Raw genomic sequence first — 25,652 nt, forward strand, 5'->3', positions numbered from 1 at the left:
CTTACTGTAGCCCACTGAGTAGCCCCCTTACTTACTGAGTAGCCCCCTATAGTAATTATTGAGTAGCCCACTACAGTACTTACTGAGTAGACCCACTGAGTAGCCCACTACAGAACTTACTGAGTAGCCCCCTACAGTACTTACTGAGTAGACCACTACTTATTGTGGCCCACTGAGGAGCCCCCCTACTTACTGAGGAGCCCCCCTACTTACTGAGGAGCTCCATTTGCTTGCTGAGTAGCCCACTACTTACCTTGTAGTCAGTATAGTGGAGTACTCTACATTTACATTGATATGAGTCAAGTGGGTGAGGTACACCCATCTAGAATGATCCCAAAGGTGCTAGGTCTCAAACAAAGGAACTGTCCCTTTGTAGACATTTAAAATATTGTAATTTTTCTGATTTTATTTTTCTATTTTTATGTTAACAACCATCAGAATCAGATGCAGTGTTTCTTGACAGAGGACAGAGAAGAAACATCAACAACCAGAACTTCCCTCACCACACAACATCTATATAATGTGGTGTATAATTACAGGGTTAGATCAAATAATGTGAATACTGCCAAAGGAGGACAGAATTACAGCCATGGATGGAAAGAAACTCTGTCTGTGTATGAAATTTGAAATGATGAAATAAAATAAATGGTAATGGCTATGATTAGCCCAAAGTGATTAACCACTTGAATCATGATCTAAGTCAAAACATCAGTGGTGGTGGTTGGTTGGAAATGTAGTCTTGAAGCCACCTAATAGAAAGGATTACCTCAGAAGCAGATGTGTGTGTGTGTGTGTGTGTGTGTGTGTGTGTGTGTGTCAGACAGACTGGACGGGATGGTAATGTGATCTGTTCTTGGAGAGGAAAGCCCTCATCACTGCCTTGATGGGTAAGTATTCTGGGAAAATTATAGGACATGAACTCTCTGTCTGGTGGATGGAAGGCAAAGGCAGGACGACAGCCATTGTAGCACAATGTACAGTATGTTATGTACAGTAGGCCTAGTCTGTGAAATGATTAATTGTTGGTGATAGTATTGTAGCTCAATATACTTTAGACTGTAAAATGATTAATTGTCCATGATAGATGTACGTTATGGTGTGTGATTTCAACCTCTTACAAAATAGTTCCTGCTTAGTGAAACCCAATATGAACAGATGGATGATCCGTGTCACTAAGGGTATTGATCTTTCTCTCAGCAGAGTCAATCGAGTAGGAAATGGTTCAGACTCACAACACAACTGCCCTTGATTCTGGTTATAATACTGAATACACTGCATGGACTATCATCAGCTGTCTGTTTTGAACTGTCTGTTGTAAATATCCACATTCCTTCCCATTGTCTCATTTTAAAAGCCTAGTAGAAGTGTGTTATGTCAGTGAGGCCGTCCTTTTCAGTGATGGTCGTCAGTGGCATATGAATACAAATAATCTTGAAACTATTGGGATAAAAGCTTTATATTATCAGTGCACATCGGCTACCTTAATGTTATCCTCTCCAGGTGTTGTCCTAAGCTTCCGTTTGTAAACTCTCTTCATGAAACAGGGCTGTGCATGATGAGAACAATGAAATGACGCTGAGGAACACACACAGAAGCCTGTGGGAACATTGCATTTGGAGCTATCAGCTATCCTATATCACACAGACATGCAAACATACGCACACACACACACACACACACAACCTCTCTAAGATATCTCTCCCATGATCCAACATTCGTACTCACTCGGAACTCCACTTGGAACAGAAAGAAAGCTGAGAGCAGTGGGAGGAGCCCAGCTCTGACTCTCTCCAATAGAAATACGGCTGGTCACTGGGGGGTGTGGCAGGCCCGGGGAGGAGGGCTGGCTGACAGAAGCGGCAGCAGGAGCCAACATCTGTGTGTTTGTGTGTCTCTGTCCATAGTCTCAGACCAGTCTGGACTGGCTGCCTCTGTGCTCTGTGTAGCCAGTTCGACAGATTGTTTCACTGTGGAGACTTTACGGGATTGGAGTGAGACTTTTCTTGGATAGATTGATAGATCCCTGTGAGACAGTTCTGTGTGATGGATAGTTTGTGACTGATCGGGAGATCTTTTGGGAGCACACAAGGGTCCTGTAGCCTACAGTACGAGGCAATCTATCAGCAGGGAGAGGAGTTGGCTCGACTCTACAGCTACGTGACCACGCTTCACTGACTCAACCCATGGATGTCATAATGCTATGTCCAAGCTGAAGAGGTCTGTGTCTTTTCTGGATAAGGCTGGAGCTGGATGCGTTTCTCTCCTGTTCTGTGATGGTGTGATCTCACTGCTGGAGATGTAGGAAGCCCTATATTCAGCGCCTTTCACACTTTCTAGTCTCTACTATCTCTGTCTGCCTGCCTGTATAGAGCAGAGCAGGCCTCGCTCTGTACTGTGGAGCTTGCTTAACTGCCTGGACGGGACATTATATCATGGCTGTTTAATCATATAAGTGGATCTATTGCTGTAGGGTAAAAAGGTAAGATTGTTAACATCTTTCTAATTGAAAGAGAAACAAAACTCTCCTGGTTGTATCTTATTCTAGGCCAAACAACAAGGTAATAACAACCACTAGTAGCATAGTAATGGGTCACAGTGGAAATCTGTGGCTGCTTATGTTTCATTATGGACAACTAACTGTTAGGGAAGTATGAGTAGTAGGCTACAGGCACAGTGGAATTTAACTCCCTCTGTATTTAGGCAGGTTTGTGCTCAGAATGTGTGTGTCGTGTGACTCAATGGAAAACAACACTCCGTCTGTCTCTATGAGGTGTAAACTGTGAACCCTGAACAGAAAAACTATTATGAATGGAATGAGACTCGTATACATGACAGCCCAGGGTGCCCAACAAATGCACGCACACACACACAGCTTGCATGTCAGATTGTTTATCATAAGTGCACCACTGCACTGTTGATTATTACTGTTTTTAGGACATCTGGGTGTCATTGTGGTTTTCTAGGAGTTTTTAGCAGTGTTATGTTTGACTGGAACTCTGGTCTGGCAATTGCCATGACTTTGTGTGTTTAAATAGAAGGTGGAGTTTTTCATAACAGCAAAGTGAGTACTAGGGCTAGGCTGTGAGAAAGGTAATAAATGTCAAGTCAATGGGGCCAGGAACTTTGGCCTTGTTCTGGCCTGACTGTTCTGAGTTAGTAGTTGGCATATCCCTACTTTCCAAGGGCAAGGGCCAGCTGGCTGTGTCATGGTTGAATATATCCTCCTTAGTTGCTTAATAACACATCCGTTTCCATGTGGATGGACGGCTGAATGGATGTCGTTAGACGCTTAGCCCCTGTATGATTTTGCAGGAAGCAGCTACGGTCGGTCCCCCCCCCCCCACACACACAGCCCAGAGACTCCCACCCATCTCTGATTGGCAGCTGGGGGCCCCATGCATCCGAAAGCTTAGTCTGGAAAAACTCATTACTCACACTGGTCCCTGTTCAATCCCAGCGACTCATCCTGCTGGATTAGCACATGTAATGCAGGGCACTGAATCGGAAACAGCCCTGGCAACAAGGGAAGAGGGCGGGGGTTATCCAAGGTCCTGTGGAAGAGGATGAGCTCAGAAAATCGAATGAAATTAAATATTATTCATCACATGCTTCGTAAACAACAAATGTACACTAACAGTGAAATGCTTACTTATAGGCCCTTCCCAACAATGCAGAGAGAAAGAAAATAGAGAAATAATAGAAACGTAATAATAAATACACAATGAGTAACGACAGCTTGGCTATATACAGTTGAAGTCGGAAGTTTACATACACCTTAGCCAACTACATTTAAACTCAGTTTTTCCACAATTCCTGACATTTAATCTTAGTAAAATTCCCTGTTTTAGGTCAGTTAGGATCACCACTTTATTTTAAGAATGTGAAATGTCAGAATAATAGTAGAGATTTATTTCAGCTTTTATTACTTTCATCACATTCCCAGTGGGTCAGAAGTTTACATACACTCAATTAGTAGGTAGCAATGCCATTAAATTGTTTACCTTGGGTCAAACGTTTCGGGTAGCCTTCCACAAGCTTCCCACAATAAGTTGGGTGAATTTTGGCCCATTCCTCCTGACAGAGCTGGTGTAACTGAGTCAGGTTTGTAGGTCTCCTTGCTCGCACATGCTTTTTCAGCTTTGCCCACTAATTTTCTATAGGATTGAGGTCAGGGCTTTGTGATGGCCACTCCAAAACCTTGACTTTGTTGTCCTTAAGCCATTTTGCCACAACTTTGGAAGTATGCTTGGGGTCATTGTTCATTTGGAAGACCCATTTGCTTTAACTTCCTGACTGATGTCTTGAGATGTTGCTTCACATAATTTTCCTACCTCATGATGCCATCTATTTTGTGAAGTGCACCAGTCCCTCCTGCAGCACTGCACCCCCACAACATGATGCTGCCACCTCTGTGCTTCACAGTTGGGATGGTGTTCTTCGGCTTGCAAGCCTCCCCCTTTTTCCTCCAAACATAACGATGGTCATGATGGCCAAACAGTTATACATGGCTCAACAAAATAAAGGGAACACTAAAATAACACATCCTAGATCTGAATGAATTAAATATTTTTATTAAATACTTTTTTCTTGTCATAGTTGAATGTGCTGACAACAAAAGCACACAAAAATGATCAATGTATATCAAATTGATCAACCCATGGAGGTCTGGATTTGGAGTCACACTCAAAATTAAAGTGGAAAACCACATTACAGGCTGATCCAACTTTGATGTAATGTCCTTAAAACAAGTCAAAATGAGGCTCAGTAGTGTGTGTGGCCTCCGCGTGCCTGTATGACCTCCCTACAACGCCTGGGCATGCTCCTCCTGAGGGATCTCCTCCCAGACCTGGACTAAAGCATCCGCCAACTCCTGGACAGTCTGTGGTGCAACGTGGCGTTGGTGATGGAGCGAGACATGATGTCCCAGATGTGCTCAATTGGATTCGGGTCTGGGGAACGGGCGGGCCAGTCCATAGCATCAATGCCTTCCTCTTGCAGGAACTGCTGACACACTCCAGCCACATGAGGTCTAGCATTGTCTTGCATTAGGAGGAACCCAGGGCCAACCGCACCAGCATATGGTCTCACAAGGGGTCTGAGGATCTCATCTCTGTACCTAATGGCAGTCAGGCTACCTCTGGCGAGCACATGGAGGGCTGTGCTGCCCCCCAAAGAAATGCCATCCCACACCATGACTGACCCACTGCCAAACCGGTCATGCTGGAGAATGTTGCAGGCAGCAGAATGTTCTCCACGGTGTCTCCAGACTCTGTCACGTCTGTCACATGTGCTCAGTGTGAACCTGCTTTCATCTGTGAAGAGCACAGGGCGCCAGTGGCGAATTTGCCAATCTTGGTGTTCTCTGGCAAATGCCAAACGTCCTGCACGGTGTTGGGCTGTAAGCACAACCCCCAACTGTGGACGTCGGGCCCTCATACCAGCCTCATGGAGTCTGTTTCTGACCGTTTTTTGCAGACACATGCACATTTGTGGCCTGCTGGAGGTCATTTTGCAGGGTTCTGGCAGTGCTCCTCCTGCTCCTCCTTGCACAAAGGCGGAGGTAGCGGTCCTGCTGCTGGGTTGTTGCCCTCCTACGGCCTCCTCCACGTCTCCTGATGTACTGGCCTGTCTCCAGTTGGCGCCTCCATTCTCTGGATACTACGCTGACGGACACAGCAAACCTTCGTGCCACAGCTTGCATTGATGTGCCATCCTGGATGAGCTGCACTACCTGAGCCACTTGTGTGGGTTGTAAGACTCCGTCTCATGCTACCACTAGAGTGAAAGCACCGCCAGCATTCAAAAGTGACCAAAACATCAGCCAGGAAGCATAGGAACTGAGAAGTGGTCTGTAGTCACCACCTGCAGAACCACTCCTTTATTGGGGGTGTCTTGCTACTTGCCTATAATTTCCACCTGTTGTCTATTCCATTTGCACAACAGCATGTGAAATTTATTGTCAATCAGTGTTGCTTCCTAAGTGGACAGTTTGATTTCACAGAAGTGTGATTGACTTGGAGTTACATTGTGTTGTTTGTGTTCCCTTTATTTTTTTGAGCAGTGTATTTTGTTTCATCAGACCAGAGAACATTTCTCCAAACAGTACGATCCTTGTCCTCATGTGCAGTTGCAAACTGTATTCTGTTTTTTTTTACGGCTGTTTTGGAGCAGTGGCTTCTTCCTTGCTGAGCGGCCTTTCAGGTTACGTCGATATAGGACTCGTTTTACTATGGATATATATACTTTTGTACCTGTTTCCTCCAGCATCTTCACAAGGTCCTTTGCTGTTGTTCTGGGATTGATTTGCACTTTTCGCACCAAAGTATGTTCATCTCTAGGAGACAGAACGCGTCTCCTTCCTGAGCGGTATGGCGACTGCGTGGTCCCATGGTGTTTATACTTGCGTACTATTGTTTGTACAGATGAGTGGTACCTTCAGGCGTTTGGAAATTTCTACCAAGGATGAACTAGACTTGTGTAGGTCAACAATTTTAATTTCTGAGGTCTTGGCTGATTTATTTGGATTTTCCCATGATGTCAAACAGAGGCACTGAGTTTGAAGGTAGGCCTTGAAATACATCCACAGGTACACCTTCAATTGACTCAAATGATGTCAAATAGCCTATCCGAAGCTTTTAAAGCCATGACATTTTCTTGAATTTTCCAAGCTGTTTAACGCACAGTCAACTTTAGTGTATGTAAACCTCTGACTCACTGGAATTGTGATACAGTGAAATAATCTGTCTGTAAACGATTGTTGGAGAATATACTTGTGTCATGCACAAAGTAGATGTTCTAACCGACTTGGCAAAACTATAGTTAGTTAAAAAGAAATTTGTGGAGTGGTTGAAAAACGAGTTTTAATGACTCCAACATAAGTCTATGTAAACTTCCGACTTCAACTGTATCTATTGCAGTGGCATTCTGTATAACATTGGGAGTTAGCTAGGATATTGCTGAACAAGAGGGAGGGATCAGGTAGGTGTGTGTGTGTGTGTGTGTAACTGCATTCCTGCAGGGACCAGACTCTCTGCCTTTTTGGTTATTTAATGAGAAGGATGGAGGAGGGCTGGAGGCATCCCCCTAGGGGCTTTAAACTATGACCCCTTTAGCATTGCCCAGGGGAAATAAGGGCAGATTAGCCTGTCGGCACCCTGCTAATATTGATCTCAGCAACTCTCTAGACCTGGAGTGCTCCACTTTGTAGTCTGAGTGATCTGATCCCAATTGCATTCTGTCAGGAGAGCCCCCAAAACACCCCGATCAAAATCAATTCCAAATGGCCCCAACTCCAACCAAAATGTAACACACATGTCACTAGCTAGGCTATATGACTTGTATGTCTGCGTCCCAAATGGTACTCTATTCCCTATGGGCCCTGATCAAAACGAGTATACTACATAGGGAATAGGGTACAATTTGGGATGCTGCCCTGGTTTGTTTTCATATCCTGTGAATGGGAAATTGCCCCTTACCTCAGATACAGACACACACGTGTCTCTATTTCTGTCCTTGTTTCCTTTCCTCACCCAGTGGTTCCAATGTTGGTGTCCAGATCATCTCCATTATAATGGGATCTGACAATCAGATGAGCTAGTTTTCCATCCATGCAGTGAGTGAATGTGTCACATGGTAAAATGTGCGTGTTTTATAAATCTGGTATCTACTGTTGTGCCGAACTACGAGTACTAGGTAGACACACTTTGCTTCCATTTGATTACATATTGATGCCGGTTAAATCGTTTAGTGGATTTGCTGGGTTCATTAAGTAAAAACCCAGCCCATGGTGTGATTGACTAACCTCATTGAACTGTACTGGACAGCCTGACTCTCTCTTATGTGAACCTTAAAAGTTTGTCCTGGGTTTCGCAATGCTGCTGGATCATTGATTCCACTGAAACGTTCTGATTTCTAAGAGCCCTCATGTGCTGCGCTTAATGCTCTTACAGTACCCAGCTTATCATTCGATCCATGTTGGTGATGTTGACATGGAATCAGAGGGGTCTGAGCTTCAGATCTCTTTTCTCAGATGACAAGGATAAGTCTGTCGGGTAGGATTGATTAGATTAATTGCAAATGTAAATCATGTATATGTATGAATCACTATCAATCAGTGCACCTCCATCTCAACATAGATGAAGTGTGTCGGTGATGATAGCTAAGCACATCTTACATTTCTCCACTGAGGCAGGGCCAAAAAGACTGATGATGAAAGGAAGTAAAGCCCACACACATTATGTGTTTTATTCTCATCCGTTGGTATGGACTTCTAGCAGTGAAGTGCCTATGGTTGGATAGAGTTCAGTACATCATTGGGCTAGGAGTGCGAGCTTGGCTCTGGTTTGCCTGTCATTAGCAGACAGAGACAGGCATGTGACGGGGAAGCCCCAAGGGATAGGCTGCTCTCTGTATGGGTTAGCCCAGCCTAGTGAGCCTTTACTGTTAGCACGCTGCTTCACATATTTTGCATCCCAAATGGCACCCTTTTCCTTGTCTAGTACACTACTTTTGAACAGGGCCCATAGGTCAAATCAAATGTTATTGGTAGCATACACATATTTAGCAGATGTTATTGCGGGTGTAGAGAAATGCTTGTGTTCCTAGCTCCAACAGTGCAGTAGTATCTAACAATACACAACAATACACACACATCTAAAGTGAAATAAGAAATTCATAAATATTAGGACGAAGGTAGGAAGTTAGTGCACTATGTCGAGAATAGGGTGCCATTTGGGATGCAAACACTGGAACGTGTTCACAGTAGTATAATGGGATTCCTGTCTGTGCTATGATCTCATCAGTTTAAGTGTATTTTTTTTAAATGGTTGGTTGATTTTCCTCTTCCAGTTTTATATTTAGGTCAGAAGTTATATGTCCCAAATGGCACCCTATTCCCTATGTAGTGCACTACTTTTGACCAGGGCCTATAGGGAATAGGGTGCCATTTGGGACAGAACCATAGATCAGTATTTGACTTGGCGACGTCGAGGGAAATAATAAACACGCGGGCTGAGATAGATTAGGACTTGTTTCTACATTCCACATCATCATAATAAAGATACATCTACATGATTGCATTATATTGTCTGCTGTCTGGCTGTCATAACTTCAGGTCTTTGGCAACTCAACTTGGACTTCCTGTGCAAGGCGAAGGGGAGAACACGGGAGGAACTCATGTCTTGCTATCGGTAGAACACGCTTGAACAACTCAGCATTTTTCAGATGGTTGTGCACTTGTTGATGATTCTGAGAGAAGGAGTAGACTGTATGATGCATGTTTACTCCTTGTCATTATTCATCAGCCAAAGAAGCTTGTTTTCCTCTTTGTATATTAATCATACTGAAAGGGTTGAGGTTGTAACCTCTTCTACGTGACATTTAAGTTGTTGAAACTGATTGTTCTATAGCAGGGGTGTCAAACTCATTCCATGGAGGGCCTAGTGTCTGCAGATTTTAGTTTTATCTTTTCAATTAAACACTAGACAACCAGGTGTGGGAAGTTCCCCACTAATTAGGGACCTTAATTCATCAATCAAGTACGAGGGAGGAGCAAAAACCCGCAGACACTCGGTCCTCCGTGGAATGAGTTTGACACCTGTGTTCTATAGCTTTGTTTACCTACAGGGCATAAATGTTACGGAGGCAGAACATTGTTATTGTATTGTTGCCCTGAGTCTGACAGCCCTGAACTATCATAAGGTAAGGCCATGAGTTTCTAAGAATATTTTAATGCAGACTTTATTTAGGCAAAATGGATGCTCAGACCAAATGGTCCTCACACACTTGATGAACAGATATTCTTACTGAATGCAGTGTGTGCCTGGCTGTACAGTATATGTTGGTTTGGTCCAGCGGGTCAATGAGCAGCAGCAGGATGTGTAACATGTGGTTTACAGTCTGTCTCTAATGTCTAGATTAGAACTACACCCTCTTTGACTGACCGCTGGGCTGCTGAGCAATACACTTCTAAGTTACTTTATTTCCTTTCACACTTTCTCTGTCTGCAGTCCTCCTATGCTGCTGCTCATAGTGCAGTGAGTTTGTATTAGTGGTTATCAAGGCCAGTTGCCCAATCCCAGATTAAGCCTATTCCTGGACTAAACTGCTTGGTCAATGGCGACTCAATCAACTCCCTTGAAAGTGCTTGTTAGAACAGGAATACACTTAATCTGGGTCCAGGAAACCCGGCCCATACTGCAAGTGAACAATGCTCCAATCAGTCAGATATAAACATAACATAATCAGAAATGGGAGCAGAGGAGTGTCTGTATGTGTCTGCTTTTATCAGAAGCCCTAACTCGGTGCAATGGCAGAGAGAGCAAGTGAGTAATCTTTTAGTGTTGTGTGTACAGCAATCAGAAGTTTGACGCGGCTGAGCACTGGAGAGAATATCAAACTGTCCTGCCTGTCAGGAGACTGATAAAGATCACGAACATCCTGCGATTGTTCAGGACTTTTAATTGCCAGATGTTCTCAGATGTGTGCGTGTCTTTGGAAGAAAAAAAATGAAATGTTTTTTTTTGCAGAGGGGTTACAGTGCAACTCATGGCCCTGTATCCAATATGACATCTGTACCCAATATGTGTAAACAGCTCTAGCTACGAATAATCCAATAATTACTTCTTGAACACGTTGAGCGTATCTGGTTTTGCTTTAAGGGCAACAATCAGCCTGGTATGTTGTCTAAGTACACTTTGGGATCTCGAGATCACTTAATTTGATTCTGCACATCGTGAGTTGTATTTGTTCAAACATTGTTTTAGGGTTTGCCTCAACCCAGTGCTACGCAATTATAGCCTAGTAATACTCGTTGTTATTGGCATTGTTAGTTAGATGCCTGTCATAGGAATCAGCAATACCAGTCAAACTACAAGACACAATTCCACTTCAACTCAGTCAATTTCCTTTAATTGTTTGAATTTCAATGGAATTGATCCCAACCCTAATTTGAATGACTGTCAGCTCAGTCGCTGTGTTTTTTTCAGCTGGTACAGCGTAACCAGAAGGGCTGTTACAGTAGGAACATGTGTGGGTGTGAATGAGCGAGTCTATGAGAATCAACCAGTGGCACTGCACACATCCTGTTTTCTCCTGCTGACTCACCTTTGGTACAACAATCAGAACAGATGTGGCTTCCGAAGCTCAGTGTCTCAGAGGGAGGGAGGCACGTTGGTGTATCAGCATGTTTGTGTTGTGAATTGGGGATTATGAATTCATGGATGTGTAATGTATGGGACTGTGTGTTGGATCATGGAGGATCATGATTAAATTGAATTCATGTATAGCTCAGACATGCAAACATACAGGCTATACCCCCCACTCATGATAATCTCCCAAAATGCTCTCTGATTGCCTCTTTTGGATGTACAGTATACTCCCTTTGTCATATATCACGGATAAACAGGAAATAGGATATGAATGAGACTGCTAATAAAAGTAACTGCATCAGTTGGTATCGCTATCAGCATCCTGACTATTACAAGCTGCTCTTTGAAATGGAAGATATTAAAAATCCACATCCCTCAAAGTTTTCCAGTCGGACTCTTTGTGCTTAGTCTTTAATAAAAGTAAGGAAAAAAGAAAGGAATGAGAAAGAGAAAGGAGAGGAGAAACTCTGTGTTTATTGATGGCTGTGCTTCAAAGAGTATCGCTTCCCTGAAGTTGTCCTGTGTGTGTGTCTTTCCTGAAGCTGACCTGGGTAAGAGGTGGGAATGGTTTCTCCAAAGGGCTCTGATCCAGGTCTTAGTACAGCTCTTCTGCAGTACCTGCCCTCCTTTTCCTTTTCTTCTTTAGTTCCCTGGAACAGAACATCTCCCTTTCTAAAGATGGATCGTGTAAAGTTCACAAGGACATCATCTGCTGTTGTAGGAACCGACAGATTCACTGGAGTCCAGCACATGTGGAAAACACTCAGTTTGCGTCCCAAATGGCATCCTACTCCCTATATACTAGGGGCCCTGGTATAAAAAAAAAGAAGTAGTGCAGTAAAAAGGGTGCCATTTGGGACTCACTCTCTGTGCTGATGATGGTAGTCCATTCAGGAAGGACAAGGTTGCACATAAATAAACAGACCGCTTCATGTGTTTTTAAAATGACTGCCGGGGAGGGAGACTTATTTTAATTTGATTTCCTGGAGAGACATCTTGGTTTTATGTCATGTTTAGGTTAGGCATCTCTAGATGATGTGTGTTTGTTTTATACTTTGTCGGCAATTGTTTTTATTGCCATATAATGTTCAAACTATCTGCCTTTTGTACGCTGTTGATTCAGTGATGAAACAATTAAATTAGTAAATATTATACATATCATATCTTACAATATCCTATACTAGCAAATATACAACATACTGGATATAGGCCTACCTGCTGCAAAGAGTGGTCATTCACCTTTCTAGTCTTGTTTGGTCTGTTCACATTTGTCCATACCTACTGTAAGAATGTGGTAAAGTTGTTCTCTAATAGGCTACTCCAAGACTTCAATGGTGTGGATTGTATGAGTTATGTGTGTTCCACAACCACAGGATTTAGCCTAGCTACACAATCACATGATTTAGCTTAGTTACACAACCACAGGATTTAGCCTAGCTACACAACCACAGGATTTAGCCTAGCTACACAACCACAGGATTTAGCCTAGCTACTCAACCACAGGATTTAGCCTAGCTACTGTACAGATCCACAGGATTTAGCACACCCACACATTCTTAGTTCAAGAAAAGCCTCTTTATAGTAACTGAAGATGTTGAATGATGATGTTTGCTTAGTGCTTTGTGGAAGGTCAGAGTAGTGCTTCCTTGGGAGTTTTGGAAGCTGATCTTTCTCACTCTGGCCTTGTGTAAATCGACCTCTCAGAGGAGAAACATTGAGAGCATCTAACCTTGTGTAAATGATTCACTGAGATTTTTGTGAATGAACCCAAAACAGAGTAGACTGCCCTCAGTCTGACCTTAACCTCACTGGGGACCACACTGTCTGCTATCACAGACTGCTGGGTTTCACTTTCCTCTCCTGCGGTTGTTAGATTGGCTTCTCAGGCCAGTCCTGGTTTCTGTTAGCTAACCCCAGGACCTCATTTACAAGTTAATATTCATGTCACTTTTCAGTTTAGCAAAATTCTGAGGTGATATTGTTTTCTTTTGCTTTTCTCTTTTCATTTAGATTCTTAATCTTACTCTCTCAACAGGAGTTGAGTCTCTGGTTCCTGCTTAATCAAAGCTCATAGATACACTCATAACATCCACATCTCTCCCTCTTCAAAGACTAACATACTGCCATTTGTCTTACTGGCCCAGTCTGGAACTTAGAAATCACTTTGCTTAAACTCAGATTCAATCTGTGACTTTGCTGTGAAATGCTTACTTACAAGCCCTTTCCCAACAATGCAAAGTTAAAAGGTAAGAAATGTAGCAAATAAAAATAGTAAGACAAAAGACAACAACGAGGCGATATAAAAGTAGTACTGGTACCAAGTCAATGTATGAGGTATTAGAAGTAATATATACAAGTAGGTATGGGTTAAGGTAACTAGGCAATCAGGATAGATCATAAACAGAGTAGCAGCAGCGTATGTGAAGAGTGTAGAAGTGTGTGTGTGTGTGTCTATTGCCTGCTGCTAGTACATGAACATGAAAACCAGGAACCACAGTGAGTTGAGCTGAGAAGCAGCGGGTCTTCCCAGTCAGTGCACTAATCCCCACAGTGCCCGTGTTTGGATATAAATCCTGGTCCTGTTGTGTAGGGTCACTGAGAGGGATGCGGCAGGCTGAGGCCCCGCGGCATAATATCGCTTCCTCTCTGTCTCTCTCTCTGTGTGTGTGTTTTATAATCATCAAAAGCCACTGTAGCTAGGCCCCTAAACCAATCTGAGGATTGTGAGGGGAGACATGTTCTGGTCCGTGTGGTGAGGTAGCTATCTACCCATATATTTTAAAGCGGGTATGTTTGCTTTTATCTAATTCACTGAATTAATCAGACACTGCCGTTTTAACTGTCCCCACCAATAAATCCACTATAATGGAGAATTTCATAAGCATTTTTCTACGACTGGCCCATGCTTTCCACCTGGCTACCCCTACCCCGGTCAACAGTCCTGCACTCCCCACAGCAACTCGCCCAAGCCTCCCCCATTCCTCCTTCACCTACATCCAGATAGCTGATGTTCTGAAAGAGCTGCAAAATCTGGACCCCTACAAATCAGCCGGGCTAGACAATCTGGGCCCTCTCGTTCTAAAATGATCTGCCGAAATTGTTGCAACCCCTATCACTAGCCTGTTCAACCTCTTTCATATCGTCTGAGATTCCTAAAGATTGGGAAGCTGCCGCGGTCATCCACCTCTTCAAAGGGAGAGACACTCTAGACCCAAACTGCTACAGACCTATATCTATCCTACCCTACCCTTCTAAGGTTTTCAAAAGCCAAGTTAACAAACAGATTACCGACCATTTTGAATCCCACCGTACCTTCTCCTCTATGCAATCTGGTTTCAGAGCTGGTCATGGGTGCACCTCAGCCATGCTCAAGGTCCTAAATGATATCATAACCGCCATCGATAAGAGACATTACTGTGCAGGCGTATTCATAGACCTGGCCAAGGCTTTCGACTCTGCCAATCACCACATTCTTATTGGCAGACTCAACAGCCTTGGTTTCTCAAATGATTGCCTCGCCTGGTTCACCAACTACTTCTCAGATGGAGTTCAGTGTGTCAAATCGGAGGGCCTGTTGTCCGGGCCTCTGGCTGTCTTTATGGGGGTGCCACAGGGTTCAATTTTCGGGCCGAATCTCTTCTCTGTATAGATCAATGATGTCGCTCTTGCTGCTGGTGATTCTCTGATCCACCTCTACGTAGACAACACCATTCTATATACTTCTGGCCCTTCTTTGGACCCTGTGTTAACTAACTTCCAGACGAGCTTCAATGCCATACAACTCTCATTCCGTGGCCTCCAACTGCTCTTAAATAGAAGTAAAACTAAATGTATGCTCTTCAACCGATCACTGCCCGCACCTGCCCGCCCGTCCAGCATCACTACTCTGGACGGCTCCGACTTAGAATATGTGGATAACTAGAAATACCTAGGTGTCTGGTTTAGACTGTAAACTCTCCTTCCAGACTCACATTAAGCATCTCCAATCCAAAATTAAATCTAGAATCGGCTTCCTATTTTGCAAAAAGCATCCTTCACTCATGCTGCCATACATATCCTCGTAAAACTGACCATCCTACCGATCCTCGACTTCGGCAATGTCATTTATAAAATAGCCTCCAACACTCTACTCATCAAATTGGATGCAGTCTATTCTTTTCTTTTCTTTTTTTCCACTGTATTATTGACTATGTTTTGTTTATTCCATGTGTAACTCTGTGTTGTTGTATGTGTCGAACTGCTCTGCTTTATCTTGGCCAGGTCGCAGTTGCAAATGAGAACTTGTTCTCAACTAGCCTACCTAGTTAAATAAAGGTGAAATAAAAAAAATAAAAAAACAATCTGTAGTGTTGCACTGTGTTTTCTCTATACAGAAGACAATAATCCAGTAATGGCTCTCTCCCATTGACATACAGGACTCTCTGTCTCTTTATTTGGAGTCCTAGGATGTCTGGATGTATAACAGTACATTTAGGCCTCAGTTGTGGTTAGTGTCGTTTTAAGGTGAGGGAGAACACATTTATTTCTTAATGAGCATGGCCTTATTTCTATTAGAGCATGTTGGATGACGCTCATTCATAGTCCATTCACCCAGTTCAATGTAACAACGATAGGTTTAGGCTACTACATGATACTAACATTTTTCTTATAGCCAACCTGAGGTTGCTACAACCTAGCCTATGAATGAAAGTTTACAGCGTAGGTGACCACAGGTCGAGAGACATTTGAGGTGAGACATTGACATTCAATACCGCCTTGCACACTCTTGCCTGCATCTAGCTGATATAGGGTGTAATCATTAGTCCGAAGTTGCAAACACGAGTTTCTATTGGAAAAATTCAGGTATGTTTATCCTCGTTTTGTTCCGTTTACTTCAGTTTTAAGAAATGTTTTTTTTAACAGAATCGGAGGAATGAATACACCCCCTGATCACGCATAAACAGAGTTCACTCTCGTAACAGCCACGTTGTATTAATTCTCTTCCCTTCACTTGTGGACTTCAATGCACAACACAGCTGTATGTGACCAGGAGAAAAAACCTTTCCAAGCCAAACCGCTACACACATCGTTATCACCATATTAACTAAAGTAACGTCAAAGTCAGCATTGTTAATAGAGCTAACGCATTAGTAAACTTGCTACAATCATGCAGTAATGTTATTGTACAGTCAGTAAGCAGTTACACCGGCGGGCCATGATGGCAATAAATTAGTAATACCAAAAGCGTATCTTCCAGTGTTGTGTTGGAAACTCAGCTAGCTAACATAGCATCCCTCTGTTTGATCAGGGTGTTCAGTAGGCTAAACTACCTGGCTGCATTTGCTAGCTAAGTAAGTGAAACTGAAAGTTAACTTTTTGGGGGGCGAAGAAATGTGTTTGTTAAACTATTGTCTTTCTCTCTCACTTTGAGTCAACTACTCACCACATTTTATACACTGCAGTGCTAGGTGGCTGTAGCTGATGCTTTCAGTACTAGATTAATTCTCTGGTCCTTTGATTGGTTGGCCAACATATCAGTTCATGCCTCGAGCTCTGATAGGCTGGAGGACGTCCTCTGAAATATATAATTACAAGTCTATGGAAGGGGGTGAGTCTATGGAAGGGGGTGAGAACCACGAGACTCCTAGGTTTTGTATTGAGGTCAATGTACCCAGAGGAGTACAGAAACTAGCTGTCCACCGGCTACATCATGGTGCTACCCTACAGAGTGCTGTTGAGGCTACTGTAGACCTTTGCAAAATAGTGTTTTCAATCAGTTATTTGGTGACATGATTATGTTTAGTATATTTTTTTCTAAAAATGATAACTTTAAGTTTTACAATTTTTATTTTTTATGAAATTCACTGAGGAGGATGGTCCTCCACTGTTAGGCCTGTGTTTTAACTCAGCCACCTACATTTACTTTGAGAACAATGCAGATGCAAAGTTTGGTTGCAGAATGACCGTTTGTGCGATTTGTTCCGTCATTCTGCCCTGTTCAAGTAAATGTGTTTTTGTTAAATTTCCTGTGGAAATTGTTAAGTCATCCTAAATGTCATTAAAAGCTGTATGGTTTGTTTAACTTTGCAATCATTGGTTTTTGTTTGACATACATTTTTAAAGTGAAACATCTGTTACAGTGGGGCAAAAAAGTATTTAGACAGCCACCAAGTTCTCCCACTTAAAAAGATGAGAGAGGCCTGTAATTTTCATCATAGGTACACTTCAACTATGACAGACAAAATGAGAGAAAATATCCAGAAAATCACATTGTAGGATTTTTAATGAATTTATTTGCAAATTATGGTGGAAAATAAGTATTTGGTCACCTACAAACAAGATTTCTGGCTCTCACAGACCTGTAACTTCTTCTTTAAGAGGCTCTTCTTTAAGAGGCTCTTCTTCTCTTCACTCGTTACCTGTATTAATGGCACCTGTTTGAACTTGTTATCAGTATAAAAGACACCTGTCCACAACCTCAAACAGTCACACTCCAAACTCCACTATGGCCAAGACCAAAGAGCTGTCAAAGGACACCAGAAACAAAATTGTAGACCTGCACTAGACTGGGAAGACTGAATCTGCAATAGGTAAGCAGCTTGGTTTGAAGAAATCAACTGTGGGAGCAATTATTAGGAAATGGAAGACATACAAGACCACTGATAATCTCCCTCGATCTGGGGCTCCACGCAAGATCTCACCCCGCGGTGTCAAAATGATCACAAGAACGGTGAGCAAAAATCGCAGAACCACACGGGGGGACCTAGTGAATGACCTGCAGAGAGCTGGGACCAAAGTAACAAAGCCTACCATCAGTAACACACTACGCCGCCAGGGACTCAAATCCTGCAGTGCCAGATGTGTCCCCCTGCTTAAGCCAGTACATGTCCAGGTCCATCTGAAGTTTGCTAGAGAGCATTTGGATGATCCAGAAGAAGATTGGGAGAATGTCATATGGTCAGATTAAACCAAAATAGAACTTTTTGGTAAAAACTCAACTCGTCGTGTTTGGAGGACAAAGAATGCTGAGTTGCATCCAAAGAACACCATACCTACTGTGAAGCATGGGGGTGGAAACATCATGCTTTGGGGCTGTTTTTCTGCAAAGGGACAAGGACGACTGATCCGTGTAAAGGAAAGAATGAATGGGGCCATGTATCGTGAGATTTTGAGTGAAAACCTCCTTCCATCAGCAAGGGCATTGAAGTTGAAACGTGGCTGGGTCTTTCAGCATGAAAATGATCCCAAACACACCTCCCAGGCAACGTAGGAGTGGCTTCGTAAGAAGCATTTCAAGGTCCTGGAGATCTCAACCCATAGAAAATCTTTGGAGGGAGTTGAAAGTCCATGTTGCCCAGCAACAGCCCCAAAACATCACTGCTCTAGAGGAGATCTGCATGGAGGAATGGGCCAAAATACCAGCAACAGTGTGTGAAAACCTTGTGAAGACTTACAGAAAACGTTTGACCTCTGTCATTGCCAACAAAGGGTATATAACAAAGTATTGAGATAAACTTTTGTTATTGACCAAATACTTATTTTCCACCATAATTTGCAAATAAATTCATTAAAAATCCTACAATGTGATTTCCTGAATTTTCTTCCTCATTTTGTCTGTCATAGTTGAAGTGTAGCTATGATGAAAATTACAGGCCTCTCTAATCCTTTTAAGTGGGAGAACTTGCACAATTGGTGGCTGACAAAATACTTTTTTGCCCCACTGTACGTCTCATTCTGTGACTGTGGAATTGCCCATGGCATAGATCATGTGACATACGCCATGCTCTGGGAGTGACATAGACCACACCTTGGGGGGTGATATAGACCACACCCTCAGGGTTAGAATTTACATATATCACACCCTCAGAAGCCAAATGAATAACCTGGTTAAATGACTCCAACCATGTATTCCACTAACAATCTGTTTTGTCTCCTTCTACAGGGAGCCGTGGTGAAAAACGGTAACGTTCCCTAGAAAGGGCCCAAACCCTGGCCGCCATGGCCCCTCGCAAGCGTCCAGGGCGGGGCCTCTCCGATATTTTCTGCTGTTTTAAAGGGAGTGATCACCCGGAGATCACCTACCGCCTTCGCCATGACAGTAACTTCATCCTACAGACCATGGAGCCCTCCCTGCCCATGCCACTTGAAGAGGAGCTGGATGCCATGTTCTCTGAGCTGGTTGTACGTACTGTTCTTGGGCTGGGCTGGGCCCAATGCCATGCTGAACTGCTGTCTCATTCTATTGCTCTACTCTGTTTCTCTCGCCCATTCAAGTGATACTTTGGAATTTTGGCAATGAGGCCCTTTGTCTAGTTAGAGTTGGTTTGAGAAACTACTTCTAGCTTCCTTAATACTGAACACAGAGACATACACATGGTATCTACCATTTAATCTGACTCTGGGGAAGTAGACAAAATGCCTCATTGCCAAAATCCCAAAGTATCCTTTTAAGAGCTGCTGGTTGGTAGTTGGTTCAGTTCTACAGTATAGATAACTAAAGGGATCTGGCCATTTATGGCTTTCATTTATTACATGATTACACTCTAATCAAAATATTTCAGGACTGTGAAGTATTTAACTAGCTTAATCATATGTGGGGATACGTGGATGGCCATGTTTGAAGGCGAAGCGGCCAGGTCTGCACTTGCTTTTCTTCAACTCTGTTTTCAGTGCCTGGCTGTGTGATTTGGACTCATAAATACTCACTAAGGGAGGAGCTCGCTTTTGATATATTTCCTCTGAAATACTTTGTTAGCTTGTTTCCAGCATAATCAATGCTTCTTGACAGCAATATAAAGGCATAGCAGACACTCTTATCAAGAGCGACAATTAGTTTGGTGAAACAACCTCAATAATGTAGTTATCAGCAAAGTCAGTGCTAGTAGGAGAAGACATTACTTTTTTTGGGGCGCCATGGGATTCATTTAAGATACTCTGTAAAGAGGCAGGGTTTCAGACATTCTCGGAAGATTGGCAGGAACTGTGCTGATTTAGCGTCAGGAGGAAGCCATCTTTGGGGTGCCCTGACAGAGCATTGACTGGGCTGAGCGGGAGCTGACCCCCATAGGGGTGCGAGGGCCAAAAGACTAGAGGTGGCAGAATGGAGTGCTATGGTTGGGATGTAGGATTTGAGCATAGCCTGAAGGTAGGGAGGGCTAGTTTCCATTGCTATTCCGTAGGCAAACACCATGGTCTTGTAGTGGAGGAGGTGGTGGGCCGACATCTAAGCTGAGATGTCTGCCAGGCACACAGAGATGCGGGTTGCCATCTGGGTGTCAGAAGGGGGAAAGGTTGAGTAGTTGAGGAAGTAGTTGAGTGTCATCTGCATAGCAGTGATAGGAGAGATCATGTGAGGATATGACAGAGCCAAGTGGCCTAGTGTATAGAGAAAATAGGAGAGGGCCTGGAACCGGGCCCTGGGGGACACCAGTAGTGAGAGCATGTGGTGCAGACTCAGATCCTCTCCACATTACCTGGTAGGCGCAACCTACCAGGTAGGATGCAATCCAAGAGTGTGCAGTGCCTGAGATGGTGGAGAGGAGGATCTGATGGTTCACAATGTCGAGGGCAGCGGATAAATATAGGAGGATGAAAACAGAGAGTCAGCTTTGGCGGTGCGGAGAGTCTCCGTGACAGAGGAGAGCAGTCTCAGTTGAGTGAGCCGTCTTGAAGCCTGACTGGTTAGGGTCAAGAAGATCGTTCTGAGAGAGATAGAGAGAGAGTTGGTCAGAGACAGCATGCTCAAGTGTTTTGGAAAGAAAAGAAAGAAGGGATAACGGTCTGTAGTTTTTGACGTGAGAAGGGTCGAGTGTTTGTTTCTTGAGGAAGGGAGCGACTCTGGCCTTCTTGAAGTCCGAGGGGACGCAACCAGTAGTCAGGGATGAGTTGATGAGGGGAAGTGAGTAATGGGAGGTCTCCAGATGTGGTCTGGAGAAGGGAAGAGGGGATGGGGTTGAGCGGGCAGGTTGCCGGGTGGCGGGACATCACAAGTTGCAGGATTCCATCTGGAGAGAGTGGGGAGAAAGAGGTCAAGGCATAGGGAAGTTCTGTGAGAGTGGGACCAGTGGACTCAGTAGGCTGAGTGAATTGGGAAAGGACATCGTCAACCTTCTATTCAAAGTGGTTGACAGTTGTCCGCAGAGAGGTAGGTAGGAGGTGGAAGATTAAGGAGGGAGGAGAAGGTGGAAAAAAGTTTCCTAGGGTTAGAGGCAGAAGCTTGAAATGTAGAGTGATCGAAAGTAGCGTAATAGCGGATACAGAGGAAGAGAAGGTAGAGAGAAGGGATAGGTCCTCCGGAACTTTAGTTTTCCTGCGTTTCAGCTCAGCTGCACGCAGCCCTATTCTGTAAGCTTGCAGTGAGTCACTCAGCCACGGAGCAGGAGGTGAGGGCCAAGAGGAAAGGGGACAGTGAGAGTCATAGGATGCGGAAAGGGAGGTGAGTAGGGTTGAAAAGGCATAATCAGGAGACAGGAGAGAGAAGGATATAGCATATGGTAGAGATGATAGGATGGAAGAGGAGAGAGTAACGGGAGAGGGAGAGTAAAGATTGTTATGGTTGAGTGGGTAGGGTTGGAGGAGGGAGGGAGGGAGGGAGGGAGGGAGGGAGGGAGGGAGGGAGGGAGGGAGGGAGGGAGGGAGGGAGAAATTGTGATCAGAGACTTGGAGGGGGGTTGCAATAATAATGTTTCAGATGAAGGAAACTTCAGAAAACTCAGAGGCCAATGCTTCCTCTTTGTATGGTCATCACAGGGTCAACAAAGGCCCAGTGCTCATGCCTCTATAGGGATAGAGAATAGCTTCTTCCTAGTGCTCATCCTAATAATCCCAAGCTCTCTGTTATCCCCTTATTACTCTCACTATTGATCCATTAAAGGGTTAGCTACCATGAGTGAGACACGCTCATCCTCATTTAGCTCTGCAGACTCCATTGAGAAGGGGGCCAGTGAGTGTTTGTGCAGGCATTGGCTACCAGTTCATGATGGTGCCTGTCCTTGTCCCTACCCAGCAGCAGCAGCCGCCAGCAGTACAGTCTGGCCCTTCGACTTGCAGGGCTTCCACGCGCTCTGCCGACTGAGTCAGTTGTCCCAGGCACCGGCCAAACAAGACTCCTACAGAGAATCCATCTGCAGCCATTGTGTCCTGATTGGACCTCTCACAATGGGCCAAAACAGAGATGTCAAACAGTATCAGCTTAAACTCCAGCATGGTAAACACCCCAGCTCTATGCCTCTGGATGAGGGAAATTTGGCTTGGGTCATATTGAGTAGGCACGAAACGGAAGAAAACTGTCAAACGTGGAGGTGCCTTAATAGACGAGGGGATGTTGCCAACCATCCACTTGGTTCATATTTGAAAGAAGAAGAGTAATACAGGATACATAGAGAGAGCGGTGTTTTTTTTATTTTATTTTAAGTTATTTATATTACTTCAAAGGTCAGCAGAAAAATGATTTAGGAAGCTCTCTCGTTATCTCTAAGTTATTTCAGTCCTCCATTCCTTCCGTCTGTCCAGTGTTGTAGTGGTGCCTGGAAAAGTGGGTACTTCCTGTCTTATTTATTTAAGAAACAGTTACATACACTCTGAATGCCCTAAAATGATGAATCCCATATTGGTCTTTCCCAGTCAGGCCAACCCAAGCTGTACTGTGCAAGTATGCTAATAGTAGTTCTACTATTGAAACAGGTTTTCGCTCTCAAAGTAACACTTTTTTATTAGAAAAACAACTAAGTTGGATGTTCTCAGTCCATAACAATGCTTAAACCACATCGTGAGACTACTTTTATTTTTGAGAGTAGTTACCCTTTTAATTCAAGTGCACATGCACCTTGCACTGTGGTTTAGTTAGCAGTGTTTCTGTAGCACATGAGTTTGCAAAACAGATGGTCACTGGATTGATGCAAATCATGAAATCATTCTGCCAGGTAGGCATAAGCTACTTTGTAGCTACTTTTTGGGAAAGTCTCTCTATCTAGCAGACGACGGTTAGGCCTATCATTAGCATCGCTATGTCTTTCCTGTTCCTTAATTGTTTGAAACTTGGACTTTTTTACTTCATATTAATGTCTTGTCTTGTCTATAAGTAGCCTATAGCCAAAATCCCACTATAGAAATGTTGAGACAATTATTTTATAAATACTTCCTCATTATTTTGTAAAGAGTTCTCCTGTTCTATGGGTTTTCTATCAACTTTCTTTCATTGTCTAACAGCCAAATGCATTATCCTAGTCATATTCGCAACCCGTGATAGTTGTTGCATCTTTAGATCTCCCCTCTTTCTACATTTCTAACAGATATTTCCATTTCTGTCCATTAAACCGCTCGCATGTGTGGTGCGAATTTTAGAACTGTGTTCTCCAGCAAATTGCATTTTGGAACATTTGCGCAAAGGCCTACTGCAGTTTGCACAATTTTGCGCCTAAAATGTGAAGAAATAATAGTTGATCAACATTTTTAGGCTAAACATTCTGATCTGTTCCTGTTCCATCAACCTTATTAATTGATATGACATATACATCCTCGACACTACTTTTATATGTTTAAAAAGTGAGTATACGCAATGCCCACTGAAAATAAGTGGGTATACAGTGTATACCCTCCACTACACCACTGCGTCTGTCCGTTGATGCACCAGACATTTTTGTGTCTCTGACTTGGGGCTCCACACGTCTCGTCTGGATAAGATCAGGCCTGTAGCTTGGCAGACCTGGAGAAGAGCTGTGGCATCTGGCAGTGATGTTTTCTCTCTGGTATGCCTGTTGTTCACACTGAACTATCTGCTCTGCTTTAGCTACTCTGTTTTGATGGGTTTTATGTTAGCCACATTTCATGCTGTCTGTTGGTCAAAACATATTTTTTTGTGCCTTTTTTTCACTCCTTCTCCACGTCCTCCACAGTCACCACTGTGCTGTTATGGGGAGAGATAGTTGACCTGTAATAACTTACACATGAAGTTGATATATTTGCACCCAAACATATGGTTTGAGAATGAACTGAGAGGCGTTGCAGTGGATAGCAGCCGTTTTACTGGCTCCTGACCAATTCTGCTATTTTGTGTTACCGAAAACAGCATCTGGAGATCAGAACAGCGATCACTAACCGGTTTCTACTTCAACGAGTCAGCAGCTCTGTACGTTCTGCATACTCCGACACAAGGCCCTAATCACCGGGACTCAAAATTGGATGAGCTGGCGCGAAAGATGCAGATGAGCCAGCATCCAGGACCAAACTTTGTTGACAAGTAAATAAACCGCCTCTAGGTACAGTCACTAGAGAACAAACTGGACGAGCTCCGTTTGAGACTATCCTACCAACAGGACCTGAAGAATTGTAATGTTCTATGTTTCACAGAGTCGTGGCTGAACAAGGAGATGGATAATATACACCTTGTTGGCTTTTCCATACATCTTCAAGACCGGTTGGCAGCCTCGGGTAAGATGAGGGAGGGAGTGGTGTGTCTGTGTTAACTGCTGGGGCGCAATCTCGAATGTTAAGGAAGTCTCAAGTTTTTGCTCTCCTGAGTTTAGAATACCTTATGATAAGCTGCAGACCAACCATACTATTTACCTACATATTTTTCATAGCACTCTATTTATCAATGCAAACCAATGCTGGCACTAAGACCACACTCAATGAGCTGTTTAGGGCCATAAGCAAACAAGAAAGTGCCCACCCAGAGGCAGCTCTTCTCATGGCTGGTGATTTTAGGTGCAGGGAAACTGAAATATGTTTTATTTCATTTTTATCAAGATGTCATAAGTGAGACTACAGGCAAAAAATTCTAATCCTCTTTTCTCCACACACAAACGTATACAAGGCTCTCCCCTGCCCTCCCTATGGCAGATCTTACCATAACTCTATCCTCTTGTTTCCAGCTTACAAGCAAAAACTCAAACAGGAAGTACTAGTGGTCCGATGAAGTGGATGCTAAGCTACAGGACATTTGCACTGAGCTAAAGGCTAGATCTGTCACTTTCAAGGACTGGGACTCTAATCCGGAATGCTTATAAGAAATCCAGCTACGACCTCTGACAAGCTATCAAACAGGCAAAGCGTCAATACAAGAAAAAGATTGGATGAGATACTACAAATACAAATCATGACAAAAACAAAATGATTAACCAGTCATAACTAGCCAATGGCAATACAGATTACACAGTAAGCAACCAATCGATTAAACACAGGATATGACATCACATACTACGCCTGCGCTGATGCTCGTCAGACATGGCAAGGCTTGCAAACTAACACTGATTACAAAGGGAAACCGAGCAGCGAACTGCCCAGTGACACGAGCCTAGCAGACGAGCTAAATGCCTTATATGCTAGCTTTGAGACAAGCAACAATGAACCATTCATGAGAGCACAAGCAGTTCCAGACCATTCTCCGTAGCTGATGTGTTTCAAGCAGACCATAGCTTACCTTGGCGTTCTTGGGCACAGGGACTGTTTAAATTATTTTTGCCTCATAACCTTGAAAGGCTGGTAATCACTCACATCAACACCATCATCCCAGATGTCCTGGACCCA

The 25,652-nt window shown here is 43.6% G+C and overlaps 1 protein-coding gene across 4 annotated transcripts in view; it reads left to right on the top strand.

The window, feature by feature from the left end:
- The window catches only part of LOC110497719 (disheveled-associated activator of morphogenesis 1), a 72,863-nt gene that overhangs the window by 18,019 nt on the left and 29,192 nt on the right, over nucleotides 1-25,652 (top strand). For 2 of the 4 annotated variants that reach the window (XM_021574026.2, XM_021574030.2), the window contains exons 1-2: nucleotides 1,871-2,479; nucleotides 19,069-19,307. In XM_021574026.2, the coding sequence (XP_021429701.2) occupies nucleotides 19,125-19,307 (183 nt within the window). In that variant the 5' untranslated portion in view covers nucleotides 1,871-2,479; nucleotides 19,069-19,124. Of the gene's footprint in view, nucleotides 1-1,870; nucleotides 2,480-19,068; nucleotides 19,308-25,652 lie in introns of those variants that run through there. The other 2 variants (XM_021574028.2, XM_021574027.2) reach the window with 2 other exon arrangements.

Source organism: Oncorhynchus mykiss, chromosome 19 (genome assembly GCF_013265735.2).
Source record: "Oncorhynchus mykiss isolate Arlee chromosome 19, USDA_OmykA_1.1, whole genome shotgun sequence".
NCBI classification, from domain to species: Eukaryota; Metazoa; Chordata; class Actinopteri; order Salmoniformes; family Salmonidae; genus Oncorhynchus; species Oncorhynchus mykiss.